The 20,597-nt window shown below is 39.7% G+C and overlaps 1 protein-coding gene across 2 annotated transcripts in view; it reads right to left on the bottom strand.

Annotated features, from left to right (window-relative positions):
• Nucleotides 1-20,597, bottom strand: part of LOC126174824 (translation factor GUF1 homolog, mitochondrial) — a 145,041-nt gene that overhangs the window by 111,201 nt on the left and 13,243 nt on the right. For both annotated transcript variants that reach the window (XM_049921202.1, XM_049921203.1), the window contains exon 3: nt 2,728-2,996. In XM_049921202.1, the coding sequence (XP_049777159.1) occupies nt 2,728-2,996 (269 nt within the window). The remainder of the gene's footprint in view (nt 1-2,727; nt 2,997-20,597) is intronic.

The raw sequence follows: 20,597 nt of genomic DNA, 5'->3' as shown, positions 1-20,597 counted from the left end.
AAGACTTGTCTACAGTTATTTTACAGGGAGCTTACTTTTCATGAAAAAGAACAAAGATTTTGCAATGCACCAAGCTCAAAAATTGTTTCCTTAGTGATGGGACAAAAGCACAGAAGTTGGTGGGAATTATGCGGAAAAAAAGGCAAAATATTTTATTGATTTAATAAAGCATTTATGTTGCACGGTTATCCTTCCGTTTAGTACTTGAATGGTCCTTGTATGCGTCTGTATACCTCCAACCCTAGATGCATGACCTTGTATCACAGAACACTACCTCATATAAAATCCTCCTTCCTAATGCACTTGGCTAGCCACATTCTAAGTTATAATTATTTTTCCTTGGGAGGTCAAATCTAAACAATACCTGCACAAAAGTCATACATGCATGGGATCCTCCTATGCCAACCTTCTTAATGGAACAAGTAGTGTAATTCATGCCACTCACGTGTAATCTTAACATCTCGTCTGGTTCATATTCACTGATGACATTTTCAGAACCTGGATCCATTACAAAAATCCTCTCCGTCTTCCCTGCTGAACTTCTTCAGAGATAAAAAGCAACCAATAATGGGTATTGATACCAGGTAGATATTAATCTCTGCCAGCAAGAGCTGACATTTGCCACCTGCTCAGAACAGCAGGCAACACTCACGCCATATCACAAGGGCAGATCAGGTGACTGTAAGCTGTCCTACTTAAGCTTGGCCCATATGCTTCATGAAACCATAACAGTGTCTAACTTAAACCCAGCCAACCACCTTGCCTATGGATCCTACAACAACTCACCTGCCTCATCAGACTCTGGACTGGAATACCCAATGGACTTGGTGCACTTCATCGCTACACCAACTTTCACCTGCCCACAGTCTCTTCTGGTATGCCACAAGTATGTCGTGCAATAACATCCACAAGAATCTGCCCATTCCATGGATCTGGTTGTAAGCCCATTCAATGATTTTACTTTTTGTATTGTATAAAGTACAAAACTGTATTGGAGGATGGAATAACCTATTCTTAAATACACCCCTCCTAGTCCATCTCAGATCATTGAGCTCTCTCGAATATGGTTTCATGAAAACCTCAACCACATCAAATTCATTAACCACCACATCAGTAGGTACTTTCTGACAACTATTGCCTGTACCACATCAAAGCCCCACCCCCATTGCCTTGGAGCCACATCTCCATCAGAAAGGAGAAGTTGTTCAAATGTACTAATAATATTCCCAGAATCTTCACAGTGACTCAGTATCTCGCCATCCATAAACAGTTATCCAATGCAAATTTTTCCACAGTTCTGATACACTTTTCTGACATGCACTACTTTTCTCACCTAATATTATCCATGTCTCAAAAACTCAATCACATACTTTACCAGGGCTTTAACTATCTCTCTTCATGCTAATTTCCCCAAAATTCTAGCCTTAGACCTCAAAACAATGAACAATTATCCACCAAATGTGTACAACAGCAAAGTTAATTCTTATGAAACTTTTCCTCCCAACCCCATAGGTCGTTTCACCGGGGATAACCCAAGATGCAAGGGTTGTCTTATACAAACATTCACTAGCTCCTACTGCTGTCCTGCCTCAAGGGTTTTTTATTCTATCAGAGCTATGTTAGCCATGTCATCTATCAGATGTCCTGAAAAATTTTTGTGTATTTTTTAGTATAGAACTGACGATCAACCAGCTACCTGCCCACTTCAACAATCTCTGCCAAACTGTAGTTAATGGCAAACTTAACCCTTTGGTTGCTGGAAATATGGACCATCCCTACACTAATGATGTCAACTCCCATTTTAATACCCATGTCATATTTATCCACTCCTCCAGCACTACCTCCTCTGACTGGCCCAGGTGGTAATTGTGCTCCAGCATACACTCTGTTCCCACAATTCTATATGATCTGAGACTCTGCTATTCCCCTACACAGTCCCTTGTCCCACAAACTGCTGTCGCTTTTAACACCCTCCGTCCAATCTTCTCTAATATTTACATTACACTATAGGCTATTTCTTTTTACTCTCACTTTGAGTTTTGTTATCACCAATAATTCATAGTACCACCTCTGCTGCTTAGAGCCACTGGTTTCCCCCAATTTCTATCTTCTGATATTTTCTTATATCTTCTTTGGCCCACTTAAACTCACTGTTACACTACTTTCCACTCACTCCTCCCTCATCCTTATAGTATTTCATCAACAGCCAGTACTGCCAGCTCCACACATGTGGTGTCTGCCTATTATTTGTGTGTGTGTGTGTGGGGGGGGGGGGGGAGGGGTGTAGAGGAGGGAGGGCATGTGGGTGTGAAATAAATGAGGAAAAAAAGAAAGTTTGAGAGCTAGTACCTATCTGATGATTATATTGTCTATACATTGGCCACATTTCACAGTGTGTCAGCACATTGCTACTTGTTTCCCCTGTGGAAATGAATGTTTAAAGTGACAGACAATGAGAATTTATGATTATAATAGTAGATGATGTACTCGAGTGATATGTGCTAAAGGCTTGAATTCCATTTATTCTGGAAACTAAATTTACATCAGTTGATAAATTGTGGAAAAAATCTTGTAGCTATGTTTTATGTGCCATATGAGAATCACTTGTTATTTTGGTACCTGGATAGCTTTCACTTTTCATGAAACTTAATTATCAATGTTCTAAACAAAGGCCCTGACTTTATACAGAAATATAAAGATAACCAATTCTGAATGAAAAGAACTTACAGCACAGGCACCTGTTCTTCTTGTGGTCTTAAAAGTCCAAGACTTTTTACAGTATACACTTTTTTAGTGTGGACAGATTGAATTTCATCCCCTATCTTCAGGCTTCCATCTCTTATGTACATCAAAATTATTGTTCCTCTGTACCTATCATACCAGCTGTCATAAATCAGTGCTCTAAATGGAGCTTTTCTGTCCACTTTTGGAGGTGGTACTCTTTCTATAACAGCATGAATTAGTTCTTTGACACCAGTGCCAAACTTTGCAGACACCTGAAAAACAAGAGAGACATGATAATACCACACTTCAACAGTTTGATGCCTGCACTTGGTTCATTGCATTGTACCTGTACTTTGTGTACACTTTCCTTGTGCCTTTAGTTCAATAAATTTAACATGCACCATGTCACAGCAATGGTGATGAACCAACTCAAGGCAATTACTGGAATGGGCAAGGCAATTACTGGAATTCCAGTAGAAGTACATGACTGCTCTAGAAGAATGTCAACAACAACAACACCACCACCACCACCACCAACAACAACAACAACAACAACAACAAAAGCTCAAGAGGGGTGAGACAACAGCTAACTGTCTTGCAACAAATGTTAGCAGTGTCATCACCTACATCCTCAATAACACCTATAGTTCCACAAATCCTGCCATTTCAGGGTAGCACTGATGACTAGGAAATGTACCTCCATCCACTACAACAAAATTTTGGCACTTTCAAGTTAAGTGATGCTGATCTTCGTAAATCATTCTTGTTCTCTTAGTCATCAGAGGACATAGTGTGTCTTCTAAGGTAATTAAACCCCCCTGATGACCCTGTGAGTTATCATTCTCCATGATCTATGGACTGCTTTCAGATCAATATATTTACAAATCACCCACACTTTTTTGGATTAGAATCTCAGTTGTATTATTATTACAATCTAAATTGTATTGTGGCTGGGTGTCAGGTCTTAAAGGTTTGAGTGTAGTGTTTGCAATTTTGTATGTGTAAATTAACAATGTAAATAACTGTATGTTGATTTCCTAATCACACACTGGGTTATTTGCTACGTACCTGACAAAAAGGTGCATAGTTTATGCACTGTGCATGATTACAAAATAGACAAACAACTTCCCTCATGTGTTGCTCAGATTCAGAATTTTTCTCTGGCAATTCTAATCACAGTTCAGTGACACTTACTCACCAAGTTTTGCTATCGTTTTGTTGTGAGTGTTATGTATGGCTCCCAACCACCCACACCATCAGCATACTACATGGTTTGAAATCTGTTTCAATAGTGAGAAACGTGGTCATATTAGCAAGTATTCATAATCCTTGTACTTCTTTTGTGTCCAAGAAGCTGTACAATAGTGATTCAGTACATAAAACCAAAATTTTAGTAAACCCTTACATGGGAAATTCACAGAAACTATTAACATATTTAAAAATACTAGACAAAATAAAAGTATTTCAAGTGGACACATGATATTCTGCACCACTTACCAATCAGAATTCGTACATAGCTATTGGATACCTCCATTATAACCATTTGTTATGGAAATTTTGATATGTAGTGGGCATGAATTATGAGTAAGAGGAATATTTCAAGCTGAAGTTCCATGTATGAATGTAGCTACACAAATTTCCATTTTGTCTTAGCTTACTGAACACTGACAATATTTTTGGGCTAAATGTTTTCAATTAACAAGAAAATCCATATAGTGAGCTATGACAACTGTGTGAAGTGGAGTCTTCATAGTAACAGGTCAAAGACTTTGATAAGAAATATATCCACCTTTCTTTAGACAAAGCATCAGAAGTTTGAAAAACATATTATATGATTTCAATCAAGTTATCTATGAAATACTTCCTTTATTTCTTATTTTTCAGTCTAGAATCATCCTATGGGTATGTTGTCAGTAATTATCTGAGCCCTACCAACTGTAGTCGACAGCTTGCAAAGCACTACTGTATAAGCCCATTTGATTGTTTGTTGTGAGCAATGAAGTTCTGCAAAGCCGAGAGAAATCTGCAGACCAGTAAAGTCCTACAACAAGTCTGATGTAGATAGTATGAAAGAAATAATGCTTATGAAACCTTTGTCCATGGCACTATAAATTAAAAACTGCTGTTCTCAGATTTGCTGTTTGTAGTATTGCAACACCTACAAAAAGATGTCAATGAGACACACCATTGGTACAGTGAACAGGCAATGAGAGAGTTATTATTATACAAAAACAAAATTAGTGCAAAGAGATAGTAAAACATTGTAGGTACTAAACTGGAATAATAATAATAATAACAACAATAATAATAATAACAACAATAATAATAGGTTATAGAACCTTCAAAAGCAAGGCTGCGTAGGCCTAGTAAACCATCCAACACCTAGGCACAGGAATTATTGTTATTTTATTCATGTTGGATCTTGTGTACTCCCCATCATTCTACATCTACATCTACACCATTCATCAACTAACAGGATATATTGTCAACAGGAAGATTTTGGGCTTGGTTATAGACTTTTATCTCCCCTAAGAGCCAAGTTTCTTCTCTTTTAAATAAATTACAAGGAAGAAGACAACTGAAAGTACAGTACAGTTACAAGACAACAATAAGGGAAGAACCACGCAATGCATGTAGAAAATGCGTTTCTAGTAGACTTTTTAGAAAATCCAAGCACCTATTTCCTGAAATCCAGAACCTAAAGCTCCAGGAATAACAATCGAAGTAGAGAGAATGACATTTCTTTATCAGTACAAAAAGCATACTGAGTGAAAAACAATTGAGATTACAATTAAATATAACCGTATATGCATTCTGTCATGCGTGAAATAGTGCGGAAGTAAAATCCAAACAGAGAAAATATTAATTTTGGTGACTGCAAAGATGTAAAGATTTCTATAATGGATGGACAAAAAAATAAGGAAATGTAATTTCAAAATCAAAATGCCAATGTAGTAGACTTGCATTTGCAAAACATAACAACAAGTGGTTTGGAACTATCAAGCAGTGATTATTTGGATGCTGGGCGCAACGTGCCATTGTTGCATTCAACATCCATGAATACAGAACATTTCATTACAAGTAATATGTTGACTGCAGTAGACGAAATTAATGACACCTCAAGGCAAAGGAATATTTTAAATGAAAGTAGTACACATAGTACAGACACAGATGCTGACACGCATTGGCCAGAAGTGACTAGGGAAGATATGCAAGCCTCATTTCGAGCCTTAATAGGGATACAAACATACATGATCACAATGAAAACAGACACAAGTTCAAAAATGTCAGATTTAGAGACCAATTTGAACACAGTAAATTCAAAAATGTCGAGTTTAGAAACAAAACAAGCAAACATGACAAATATGAAAGCAGACCTGAACACAGTAAAGTCCGAGATTGAGAAAGAAACTATAAAAATAACACACATATCAGGCAAAGTAAAAAATCTGCACACAGAACTTAATAATCTGGACACGAAGTTCACACATCAGATTTCGCAAATCTCCACAGAGGTGGGTAGGAAAATTAGTGAACAAGTACAAACTTCAGTTCACAATATGAGTGAAAAATTAAAAGGCACAGTGGAAGAAAAATTTGGAACACTCAAATGCACATATGGACAGGAGCTATCTGGAATCAGGGAAATTCAAGATAATTTACAGGTAATGCAAAGGAATGCGCAGGTTAACACAGATATTGCACAATCAGAAATAGTGAAGCTGCATTCGTTCTGTGACAACTTACCAGAAAATGTAGAAAAAATCAAACTGGGATAGGAGTACTTAAAGAACATAAAAGAATCGACTTAGACGTTGTGCAACTTTCCAAAACAGTAAAGGATAATACAAAAGATGAAAACACAACATTCGCGGAAAAATGTGTATGCGAACAGTGTACTTACTCGTATGTGGATATGTGGAAGTGGTAAAGGAACTAATGGGGGACAAGGAAGAAGAAATTTTAAAATGCGTAGAACATGACATCAAATACGTAGAACAAAGATTAATGGACTAAATAGTTAGCAAACAAAGTATGATAATATCATCGCTGGGGTCGGAAAGCGGAGCTATAAACAGTCGTCCGCTGGGGAGAGAAACAGCGGCGCGGACAACAATGCCCAACCCACGCCACACAAGCGCATGCCGACATGCAACGCGAGTAACGGGCAAAACTTTTATGAGACAGATATGTCATCACCACATGTAAATGCTGTTCCATCCTGCTGTACAGCATTGTTAATGGACGAGAGTTTAATAAAACACTGACAGTTCCTGTATTTTCAAATGAAACAAAGTGAACCAACCGGTAGTGTTTGTGCGAGCCTTTAGGAATGTATTGCATAGGACTTGGACAAAAGCTCAAAAGATCAAGTATGTGGTAGGATACACAGAAGGCTTTTGTGGGCTACAGAGATGTCGGAACTCTGTGAGACGTATGAGCAATTTGAGAATGCATTTTTAGATACATACTGGTCAACAGCTATCCAGGAGAGATTAAGACGAGAAGAGGTATTTAACCCATTATTATATCATCCAAAGTTCGGGGGGCTATTTTGAAACATATCTAAACAAGACCCGCTACTGGAATAATCCAATATCTCGTGTCGATGTATTGAAAACCTTGAAGAATAAGTTGCCTACAAATGATAGGGAAAAATCAGTAACCATTCCCATATATGATCTTGAGTATTTCCTCTCAGTGCTCGGCTCAATAGATTTAATTCATGAGGAAGGGCAAGCTGTGACTAGTTATCGTAAGAGTAATGAACACAACCCAAATGGGGGGAATAACTATGGCGATGGCAATTACTTTGGAAACTATAAAGGTCATGTGCGTGTGAATGAATGTAATCCTTATGCACCGTTGCGCCACAATGGAAATCCATACAGTCGGTTCCACATATCAGCCTCAGGGTGACCGAAGGTAAGAAAATAAATATCTGTGCCATTGGTAAGGCAATGGCCGAGATAGGAGAAATTCGAGAGAAAACTTTGATACTAGGCGATGAGGAAATGCAAATTACCAGGATCGGAATGTGGAACACAGGGATCCGAGAGAGAACCGGCAGCCCGTATAGTCAAATTGAAACAACCGGGACACAAACTGGAGAGCACGCAAACATATGGTGAACATAGTGGAAGTGACAGCAGAAAATGAAACAATACCTTTACTACCCCCAGGAAATAATAATCGAGCATGAGTAGAGGAAGAAGGTAATGATCTGTCAGTGTGCCACAGTAATAATATTAGTGACATAAACACTAACATGAGCAGAAATAGGAAAGAGGAAGTAGACACTGAAACAAGCTTACACATAAGTACATCCGTAATCTATTCTCAAGGAATGATAAGGAAACAGAAATGAAAGAAGATTTGTTCACTGAAGAGAAAGAAAGAACACCGAAGGTAGGAGGTTTCTAGCCATTTGACGAATAAACCAACTGGCGCTCTGTTCCTCTCCAGCTAGCGGGTACAATATTTATGTTTACGGAACCCGCTTCCTCTTTTACTGCCCTATGTAGCCAATAAGGACTGTTCAATATTCTTCTTGCATCTAACATGCAAAGAATAACATACAACCCGGGTGAATAGAAGTTTACCTCGTATTTTGATACTGTACATTCTTGAGACTTAAATATCTAAAGAAGCAAAGGAAATCTTTTGATACTTCTTAAGGAAACATGGAATATACAACAAGAACTAAAACAACTATACATAATACTGAATGAGTGAAAACCATTAGATGACATAGTCATACTATATCATGCGCAAAAACTTGAATAAGAATGACGGAAAAGGAAGGAATTCACTGTCCGCAAGATTTAAGAGAGAGCAACGAGCGGTGAAATGTACTGACAAAGGAACCTCCCCATTGCACCCCCCTGAGATTTAGTTATAAGTTGGCACAGTGGATAGGCCTTGAAAAACTGAACACAGATCAATCAAGAAAACAGGAAGAAGTTGTGTGGAACTATGAAAAATTAAGCAAAATATACAAACTGAGTAGTCCATGGGCAACATAGGCAACATCAAGGATGACGTGGGCACAGGCGAGCCGTGGTCCCGTGGATAGCGTGAGCAGCTGCGGAGCGAGAGGTCCTTGGTTCAAGTCTTCCCTCGAGTGAAAAGTTGAATTTTTTATTTTCAGACAATTATCAGAGTTCAGGCACTCACACATAATCAACTTCGCTCTCCAAAATTCCAGGACATGTTCAGATTTGCTTGGACATATGCAGGATTTGACGGTCTACACACGGAAAAATTTGAAAACGTTAAAAACATATGTTTTGACAGAGCACAGAGAAAACTGTGCGACTGTGAAACTGTTGCATTCATTTGTTGCAGTTTATGTGACACACTCTTATTGGAAGTGATTATCACATCCACAAGAAAACCTAAATCAGGCAAGGTAGAAGAATCTTTTTCCCCTTTCGCCAAGTGTGCAAGTTAGGTGGGTCGACAACATATCCCTGTCATGTGACGCACATGCCGTCACCAGTGTCGTATAGAATATATCAGACGTGTTTTCCTGTGGAGGAATCTGTTGACCTATGACCTTGCGATCAAATGTTATCGGTTCCCATTGGAGAGGCACGTCCTTTCGTCTACTAATAGCACGGTTTTGCGGTGCGGTTGCTACACACAGACACTGAACTTATTACAGTGAACAGAGACGTCACTGAACGAACAGACAGATCATAACTTTGCAAAAATAAAGTAAGTAAACTTTTCGCTCGAGGGAAGACTTGAACCAAGAACCTCTGGCTCCGCAGCTGCTCACGCTAACCACGGGACCACGGCTCGCCTGTGCCCACGTCATCCTTGATGTTGCATATGTTGCCCATGCACTACTCAGTTTGTATATTTTGCTTATTTTTTCATAGTTCCACACAACTTCTTCCTGTTTTCTTGATTGATCTGTGTTCAGTTTTTCAAGGCCTATCCACTGTGCCAAATTATAACTAAATCTGAGGGGGGTGCGATGGGGAGGTTCCCTTGTGAGATGCTCAGCCGCACTTAAAGCTGAGCGTACTGTAACAACTACGGTATATGCGAAGCAGCTAACAGCTGATCGTAGGAGCAGAGTAGGCAAAATGTGAAGCCAAGTTCAGTGTCACCTTTAATGACAACCAGTTACAACCGAGAGGCGCAAAGACACACTGCGCACCATGACGGAAACCTTTTTGGAATTTAAGTGAATCGGCATCAACAGTGCACAGCCAACTGGACAAAACACAGAAGCAATATGAAATGGAGCACCTATGAGCTAATTACTATAACATAAATAATCTACACAAATAAAATGAATAGAGACATTTATTCCCAAGTTGGAGACTATACTGTAAAGAACACTAATTTTAAGAGTATATCATTAGCTTAAGCATACATGGATTTAAGAAAAGGAGCGCATCAACACCAAGTAAACTATAAGGAGCTTAGAATACGCTAAATTTGTGAACTTAACATAGGCTATTGAAAAATTTGTGAACTTTAGTTAGAAATCTACATCTACATTTATACTCTGCAAGCCACCCAATGGTGTGTGGCAGAGGGCACTTCATGTGCCATTGTCATTACCCACAAGTATTAGGATTCAAAGTAGAAGAGAATATACACAGGAAATGACCCATCTGACTATATACAACAGGATTAAGACAAGTTTGAAAGAGAAATAATAACATGTACACTTAAAAGCAAGCAATTAGCACAGAACTTAAGAACTAAGCGACTTACGTACAGCACCCAAGTAAGCGATGATGAGAAAGGTAGAATGAAACATACACACAGAAAAATTTGTGTGATGTGCGACTTAATCTATAAAATAATATATTGTATAAAATTTAGCAAGAGGAGCAGCTGTGCACTTACAGAACTACACTTCTTTACAGTCAACATTAGAAGCAGCGAGCTTAATGTTCAGGGAGAATACATACCCACAAATTTTCTATTACAAACTCACATATGTTAGTTGCTATTAATTACATAGTACCTTATAAGAAAAGCATAAACAGCAAAATAAAACTGTAAACATGAATCGTATACCACGCAGAAGATAAGCTAAGTAAATTTGAAAACAAACCAATATGCACACAACATAATTACATGAACTTTAACAACATAATTGAGGTAAGTACATCTACATCTACATCCATACTCCCCAAGCCACCTGACGGTGTGTGGCGGAGGGTACCTTGAGTACCTCTATCGGTTCTCCCTTCTATTCCTGTCTCGTATTGTTCGTGGAAAGAAGAATTGTCGGTATGCCTCTGTGTGGGTTCTAATCTCTCTGATTTTATCCTCATGGTCTCTTCACGAGATGTACGTAGGAGAGAGCAATATACTGCTTGACTCCTCAGTGAAGGTATGTTCTCGAAACTTCAACAAAAGCCCGTACCGAGCTACTGAGCATCTATCCTGCAGAGTCTTCCACTGGAGTTTATTTATCATCTCCGTAACACTTTCGCGATTACTAAATGATCCTGTAACAAAATGTGCTGCTCTCCATTGGATCTTCTCTATCTCTTCTATCAACCCTATCTGGTATGGATCCCATACTGCTGAGCAGCATTCAAGCAGTGGGCGAACAAGCGTACTGTAACCTACTTCCTTTGTTTTCGGATTGCATTTCCTTAGGATTCTTCCAATGAATCTCAGTCTGGCATCCGCTTTACCGATGATCAACTTTATATGATCATTCCATTTTAAATCACTCCTAAAGCATACTCCTAGATAATTTATGGAATTAAATGCTTCCAGTTGCTGACCTGCTATATTGTAGCTAAATGATAAGGGATCTTTCTTTCTATGTATTCGCAGCACATTACACTTGTCTACCTACATTGAGATTCAATTGCCATTCCCTGCACCATGCGTCAATTCGCTGCAGATCCTCCTGCATTTCAGTACAATTTTCCATTGTTACAACCGCTCGATATACCACAGCATCATCCTCAAAAAGCCTCAGTGAACTTACGATGTCATCCACAAGGTCATTTATGTATATTGTGAATAGCAACGGTCCTACGACACACCCCTGCGGCACACCTGAAATCACTCTTACTTCGGAAAACTTCTCTTCATTGAGAATGACATGCTGCGATCTGTTATCTAGGAACTCTTCAATCCAATCACATAATTGGTCTAATAGTCCATATGCTCTTACTTTGTTCATTAAACGACTGTGGGGAACTGTATCGAACACCTTGCGGAAGTCAAGAAACACGGCATCTACCTGTGAACCCGTGTCTATGGCCCTCTGGGCCTCGTGGACGAATAGCACGAGCTGAGTTTTACACGATCGTCTTTTTCGAAACCCATGTTGATTACTACAGAGTAGATTTCTAGTCTGCAGAAAAGTCATTATACTCGAACATAATACGTGTTCCAAAATTCTACAACTGATCGACATTAGAGATATAGGTCTATAGTTCTGCACATCTGTTCGACGTCCCTTCTTGAAAACGGGGATGACCTGTGCCCTTTTCCAATCCTTTGGAACGCTACGCTCTTCTAGAGACCTACGGTACACCGCTGCAAGAAGGGGGGCAAGTTGCTTCGCGTACTCTGTGTAAAATTGAACTGGTATCCCATCAGGTCCAGCGGCCTTTCCTCTTTTGAGCGATTTTAATTGTTTCTCTATCCCTCTGTCATCTATTTTGAAATCTACCATTTTGTCATCTGTGCGACAATCCAGAGAAGGAACTACAGTGCAGTTCTGTGAAACAGCTTTGGAAAAAGACATTTAGTATTTCAGCCTTTAGTCTGCCATCCTCTGTTTCAGTACCATTTTGGTCACAGAGTGTCTAGACATTTTGTTTTGATCCACCTACCACTTTGACATAAGACCAAAATTTCTTAGGATTTTCTGCCAAGTCAGTACACAGAACTTTACTTTCGAATTCATTGAACGCCGCTCGCATAGCCCTCCTCACACTACATTTTGCTTCACGTAATTTTTGTTTGTCTGCAAGGCTTTAGCTATGTTCATGTTTGCTGTGAAGTTCCCTTTGCTTCCGCAGCAGTTTTCTAACTCGGTTGTTGTACCACGGTGGCTCTTTTCCATCTCTTACGATCTTGCTTGGCACATACTCATCTAATGTATATTGTACGATGATTTGGAACTTTGTCCACTGATCCTCAACACTATCTGTACTTGAGACAAAACTTTTGCGTTGAGCCGGCAGGTACTCTGTAATCTGCTTTTTGTCACTTTTGCTAAACAGAAAAATCTTCCTACCTTTTTTAATATTTCTATTTACAGCTGAAATCATCGATGCAGTAACCACTTTATGATTGCTGATTCCCTGTTCTGCGTTAACTGTTTCAAATAGTTCGGGTCGGTTTGTCACCAGAAGGTCTAATGTGTTATCGCCACGAGTCGGTTCTCTGTTTAGCTGCTCAAGGTAGTTTTCAGATAATGCACTTAAAAAAATTTCACTGGATTCTTTGTCCCTGCCACCTGTTATGAACGTTTGAGTCTCCCAGTCTATACCCGGCAAATTAAAATCTCCACCCAGAACTATTATTGGTCAACTTTATTATTGTTAATCTCTTTGTCTACATAAAATGTATGTTCTATTTTCTGCGTGTAGTTGTGAAGGTAAAAATGGGCAGAAAGTCAGTCCTCCATGACACGAAAGGAAAAATACAAATATTCAGAATAAATGTAAGATTCCTTCTAATTTACATATTAGTGTATAATATGGTGCCTGTCATGGAGTCCATATATGGAATGTGAAATGTACATTTATTGGTCAACTTTATTACTATAAATGTCTATGCCTTTGTAAAATGTATGTACTATTTTCTATATGTAGTTGTGAAGATAAAAATGTGCAGGAGGTCGGTCTTGCAAGACAAGAAAAGAAACTCCAAATATTCAGAATAAATGCAAGATTACTTCTAATTTACATATTAGTGTGTAAGATGGTGCATGTCATGGAGTCCATATATGAAATTTGAATGTGAATGTACATTTATTTGTCAACTTTATTATTGTCAGTGTCTGTGTCTATTTAAAGTGTATGTGAAATTTTATTCTTGAAGGAGAACCATTTATGTATGTATGTGAAGTGGTACAAAAAGAGTAAGGCTTGATAACAGTGAAAATAATGGCGGAGCTGTGATAAGGGTAAATGCTACAGCCTAGTGAAGTGCACACAGTGAGTGTGCGACGGAGAAATCAGAAGAAATCCGTATAACCACTAATTGATGTGTGAGGACCGCCGAACTACAGTGCACAACAGAAGGCAATGCCGAATCCTGCACTGTGGCCCTTACCTTCAATTTCATTGGCAGAAAACTTCATCCGGGTATTAGATGAGGTGCTATTGTTCTTCGGGTTCAGTGTTGGAGCTGAATTCATCGTATCCAGTCTCCGGATTGAAGGGCATACACAACACTGAGTTCATAAGCCTGGAGCAACATTACAATGGATTTACGGGCAGTGCTGATGCTCATGTGGCACTTGCGTCATTGCGACAGGCACGTTAAACAATGAGCTGCTGCTGGCAATAAGTACAGCAAACAATGAGACAGCATGTGCCGAAAGGACACCTTCTCAGAATTGCCAATGAACCAGAAGCAAATGAGAAAAACAATTTTTAAAACAGGGTGGAAGGACAGTTTAAGAAATTTAAATTTTCCCCCCCTGTTCACACCATACAGCTTAACAAATGCAAGAATAAATAAACTAAGACAGTATGCACTACTCCATGTGGTAAACAATCCACCGTCACCCTAGGTGACGTTAGCGGACCTTCGGATTCAGGGGTCGGAGCATCCTGAAATCACCGGACATGAACTCAGACCAAGACAGCAAGCAAGGCTTCTTCGCAACATTTAATGCTAATTCACTGCTCAAAGTGGGTAAATTGAAACATCTGGTCGATTCATTTATACAGCACAACGTAGTGCTGACAGTAGTAAAGGAAACCAGATTTGAAGATGATCGTGCCTTCGAGCCCAAGGATACAGAATCCTCAAAGGAGAAATGGGTGAACAGGTAATGAAGAACGTACCCCACTTAGGTACAGGATTTATAATCAGTCACAAGATACTGGATTCAGTCATTGAATTAACCTCCCCAAGCAGTCATGTATCCATCCTGTCCCTCAAAAGTGCTAACAAGGGCTATAGTGTGGTCAATGTACATGCCAAAACCAACCAGGACAACAGACGCAATCCAGACAGAATGGAGAAATTCTGGGAAGACTTAGAAGATATTCTCTCTAAAATTCCAGAGACACACACCGTCATACTGCTTGGTGACATCAATGCCCAATTGGGAAGAGAGAAAAAGTACAGAAATATAGTGGGCAACTATCCAGCACATATGAGAAATAACCGCAATGGGGAACAATTGGTGGATCTGTGTAGGACTTTTGGGTTGGTCATGAAGTCTACAGCCTTCAGACACCTGTCAAGGAAACAGAAGACTTGAATTTCACCTAACACCAACTTGGGTGAATTCCAGATAGATCATGTGGCCATTTCAAGAAAATCTCAAAAGGAAATACATAACGTGAAGGTATTGAGAAGTGCCAATCTGGACTCAGACCACTACCTCTCAAAGATCAAAATGAGACTCCAGCCTAGATACACTAGAGTACAAAAAACCCCCAAGATAGTGAGATTTGACATAGAGCGACTAAAGAACAATCAAGAATTAAGCCAGAGACTGAACAGTACAGATTTCAACAGCTGGGACCAACTGAAGGACACTCTTGTGAAGACGGCCAATGAACTCGCCCCCTCACAAGAAGAAGGAAGCATCTGTGGTGGAATGAAGACTGTGACAGTGGAATAGCCTGAAGACAGAAACCCTGGGAGAAGTGGAATTGTAAGAAAACGAAGATAAATTGGGAGAACTATTTGGAACAAAGAAGGCTAACAGCTAAGATAATTCGAGGAACCAAATGGACCTTCACACAAAACCAACTAACCCAAATCGAAGAGCACTTTGCTACGAATAACTCCACAGATTTCTATAGAACCTTCAAGCAGACACTCAAAAAATACAATCCACCAAGCCTCCACTTCAGAGACTCACAGGGCAAACTGGTTTTAACGACAAGGACAACTGCCACCTCTTAGCTCAGTACTTTAAAAACCTACTCAACTGTTCTCCACCCAGTGAAGACTTCAACTACAAACAAACCACACCACACCTGGACTCACTGCCTCCTTCCTTGGAAGAAGTTCGACAAATCATTCAACTTCTCAAGAATAATACGGTATCTGGAGAGGACTCTATCATTGCTGAACTCTGGACATGTGCTCGAAGTAATGCCATGGGCACGCTCACCGAGATCATCCACAGAACATCTGGAAAATTACTACCTGACTGGAACATGGCTCTGATCCATCCCCTTCACAAAAAGGGAGACGTTACTGAACTGAACAACTACCCTGGAATTTATCTTGTCTCAGTAACTTACAAGATTCTCTCTCAGGCATTATTAACAAGGGCAGAAGATCAACTGGACAGTCAACTGGGAGAATATCAAAGAGGCTTCAGGAATACCAGATCCTGTGCTGAACAGATCCTTAACCTTAAAACAGTACTGGCATACTCCAAAATGAGAAACCGCAAAGTGGTTGTCACCTTTGTTGATTTCAAGAAGGCCTACGACTCTGTTGATAGAGAAACGCTTAACAAAACACTCCAGGAATTAGGACTAGACAACAAAACCTGTAGAATCATTTTAGAAATCTCGACAAACACCCATTTGGAGGTCAAATTTAAAGGTGAGATCTCAAAAAACTTTGAGATAAAAACTGGAGTGAGAAGTGAGATAAGGGGATGGACTCTCCCCTCTTCTCTTCAACTGTGTCCTTGAAAAGGTTGTGAGAGAATGGCGCGAACAACTGATCAATTTGGGTTCCAGAGTGGTGTCTACCTGGGCCGTAAGAACAAAGAACTGATTGTAGATTGCCTGGCTTTTGCAGATGACATGGCACTGATTGGTGATTCTCTTGAAATGGCAACAATTTCCTCAGAAAACAGGCAGCCAAAGTGGGTCTTCAAGCGTTGCTGGAGAAAACAGAGTTCTTCATCAACATCAAATAAGCTAACAAAGAGATGTTACTAGACCAGGAAAAGATTAAAAGGACTGAGAAATTTAAGTATCTCAGCGAATGGATTGAACCCAACTTATCAGAAAAAATGTCATTATTCATAAGAGTCAACAATTTGGAACTAGCCTATCAACTGACTATGAACACCTACAACAAGAAATGCCTGGCACGCAACCTGAAACTTAAGCACTACGCATCAGTGGGTAGATCACATAACTAATGAGGAGGTGTTGAAAAGGATTGGGGAGAAGAGAAGTTTGTGGCACAACTTGACTAGAAGAAGGTATCGGTTGGTAGGACATGTCCTGAGGCATCAAGGGATCACAAATTTAGCATTGGAGGGCAGTGTGGAGGGTAAAAATCGTAGAGGGAGACCAAGAGATGCATACACTAAGCAGATTCAGTAGGTACTGGGAGATGAAGGAGCTTGCACAGGATAGATTAGCATGGAGAGCCAGTCTCAGGACTGAAGACCACAACAACATCAGTCATACGACCAGAAGCCCTGTATGCCATGGAATGTCTTTCTATGAACCAGAGAGATCTGATGGAGAAATTGGAAGTCAAAGAGAGGAGAATCCTCAGGAAGATCCTAGGCCGGGTAAAAGAAGCTGGGGAATTCAGAAGGCGCCATAACTCGGAGCTTTACGAACATATCGAGAAGCTCTCTCACTGTGTAAGAAAAAGAAGGGTAGAAGAATGAGATTTTCACTCTGCAGCGGAGTTGCACTGATGTGAAACTTCCTGGCAGATTAAAACTGTATGCCGAACCGAGACTCGAACTCGGGACCTTTGCCTTTCACGGGCAAGTGGTCTACCATCTAAGCTACCGAAGCACGACTCACGCCCCGTCCTCACAGCTTTTGGAAGGTAGGAGACGAGGTACTGGCAGAAGTAAAGCTGTGAGGACGGGGCGTGAGTCGTGCCTGCAAAAGGCAAAGGTCCCGAGTTCGAGTCTCGGTCCGGCACACAGTTTTAATCTGCCAGGAAATTTCAAAAGAAGGGTAGTTATCTATAGTCATGTTGCAAGATTGCCTCCAAAATGGACAACCAACCGTCTGTTCACCTTCTGGCAAAACAAGAAGGTTAGAACCACTTGGCTGACAGAAACCGAGAAGGACAGTAAAGAACTGCGGATAACTGATCTCCAGAATAGACAGTCTGAGAGACACACCCTGAAGGAAGTCCAAGGATTTCAGGAAAAGCCCCGAAGGAAAGGTACCTTCTGGACAGAAGAAAGGAAGAAGTTACACCGACAGAGGATCCGACAGTACTAGGCAAAGATCAAAGCCCAAAAGTTGAACAAGTGTGGTCCAAAGTAGGCCCATTCGAAACAAGAAGAAGAAGAAACTAAGACGGTAGCACAACATGGACATGCAATTATGTAATATAAATATATGTGAATGTATTTATGTGTATGAATTTGCAATGGACAAAGAAATGAAGCTTTGTAAATATACGTGTACTAGCATAAGGGTATTAAAACTCCATTGACTTGCACCAAGTGACCAAACCATGAGCCCCAATGTAAATAAGGCTACTGTATACTGTCTCCCTAAATAAAGAGAGTTATTTCTGACAGTAACAGTAGGGGGGCATTTGTGATGTATCTTTTGCATTTCTTGCTTTTATGTTTTCGTTTTCTTCAAAGGCAAAGAGAAAATGTGAAGTGGTAGCCCAGCATAGAGCCTGCGCCTACCATCATGTATTTTTGACTTTCGAGTGTTAAAAAAAAAAAGATGTTTTTCCTGTTTCTTGGCGAGAGGAAGAACTCGCTCTCTGTTAATGAACACAGGTAGAAGTATGCTATTTTAGAGCGTAATTGGCAGTAGCCATTTTGTTTGAGAGAATGAGTAAAAAGTCCATATTTTTTATAGAAAATTGCATTATTTTACCAGTAAAGTTGTATGAGTCGGGGACGTAGTATTATTAATTAGTAAGCATAAATCTACAACAAGAGAAAGGCTATTTCATCTATGTAGAACTAATATGAAAAGATTCTTTACCCATTTTCAGGCATAGACCAGCTTAATGTGCTTGCCGATACACCGAAAAATTAATCTCATTATTTCCATATATCTAAACATTTATAATTATTATTATATATTATATTATACACACCATCAATCTGCTTGGGGATTAAAATATATGATTACTGGAAACTTCCCAGCTCACAGGAGAATGAACTGCTTTCGAACATCAGATCAGAAAACAGAAGACCTGGACGCCTCCAAACTCCAACCCTAGTGAATTCCAAATTGACCATGTCACCATCGCATGGAAAGCGAAATGTGGTATCCAGAATGTAAGGGTCTGAAAAATTCCAACCTAGACTCAGATCACTACCATTTGAAGATCAAGAAACAACAATAAGGTTACTCACAGAAAAATAATAAGTTCAACAGAAACAAGCTACAAGAGGCTATAGTCAGTCACCAAACGAGTTTCAGGAAAGGAAGATCATGTGCTGACAAGATTATGAATCTGAAGTCCACCCTATTCATACCTGAAACACAGGAATATGGAATTTGTGAGGATTTTCATCAATGTCAGGAAGGTGTACAATTCAATCGATCAAACCACCTTATTTCAAATCCTCGAAGAGTCTGTTTTAGATAACAAGACAAAAGTGATTAACCAGCAAACCCTAACCAACACTTGCTCAATCCAACGAAGAGACATCTGATGCCTTTGAAATCAGGACAGGAGTGGGAAAAGGAGATGGACTATCACCTTTTCCCTTCAACTGTGTTTTGGAAAAGGTCATATGATAGGGGCAAAAGAAAGGAACAATTCAGGAGTAGAAAATGGGGTAAGGCTAGGCTACAAGTATATGAATCTTACAATTAACAGTCCGGTCTTTGTGGGTGATCTAGCGAGCTTTACGCACTCCATAGATAACACAGTAAAACAACTTAACGAACTGAAGACACAGGCAGTGAAGGCTGTGAGTCAAATCTCCTATGAGCAGATACACTTTATGACAAATTTAAAATCAGAGGCAAGAGAACTGGAGGTCGCACTATGAAAAGCCTTCTGCCGCCGAGCAGTGTGTCAGCAGTGCGCAAGTAGCAACAAGTGGCTTATTTAGCATTCATATAAGTGTAGTAGTCAAGTTGAAAATTTGTTTGAGTGTTCTTAGTGCACCTGTTTAGTTACATCCGTCAAATCATTGTGTAGTTTCGTAATTAGCAAGGGCAGATTTGCATTTTAATATCTGTGACGCGTAAAATCGCGTAGTCGTCTGTAATTTGTTTATTTCTTTCAAATAGTCAGAGACCAAAAACAGGAAAAGTTAACGTAATATTGGTAAACTGCAGGAGTATCCAGGGCAAGGTTCCTGAATTAGTATCTCTTATTGAAGGAAATAGTGCGCATATAGTATTAGGAACGGAAAGTTGGTTAAAACCGGAAGTGAACAGTAACGAAATCCTAGACACAGAATGGAATATATACCGCAAGGATAGGATAAACGCCAATGGTGGAGGAGTATTTATAGCAGTAAAGAATTCAATAATATCCAGTGAAGTTATTAGCGAATGCGAATGTGAAATAATCTGGGTTAAGCTAAGTATCAAAGGTGGGTCAGATATGATAGTCGGATGCTTCTATAGACCACCTGCATCAGCAACCGTAGTAGTTGAGCGCCTCAGAGAGAACCTGCAGAACGTCGTGAAGAAGTTTCGTGATCATACTATTGTAATAGGGGGAGACTTCAATCTACCAGGTATAGAATGGGATAGTCACACAATCAGAACTGGAGCCAGGGACAGAGACTCTTGTGACATTAT

This window comes from Schistocerca cancellata, chromosome 3 (assembly GCF_023864275.1).
Source record: "Schistocerca cancellata isolate TAMUIC-IGC-003103 chromosome 3, iqSchCanc2.1, whole genome shotgun sequence".
NCBI classification, from domain to species: domain Eukaryota; kingdom Metazoa; phylum Arthropoda; class Insecta; order Orthoptera; family Acrididae; genus Schistocerca; species Schistocerca cancellata.
The sequence above is the reverse complement of the archived record's forward strand: the minus strand, read 5'-3'. Positions and strand labels throughout refer to the sequence as shown.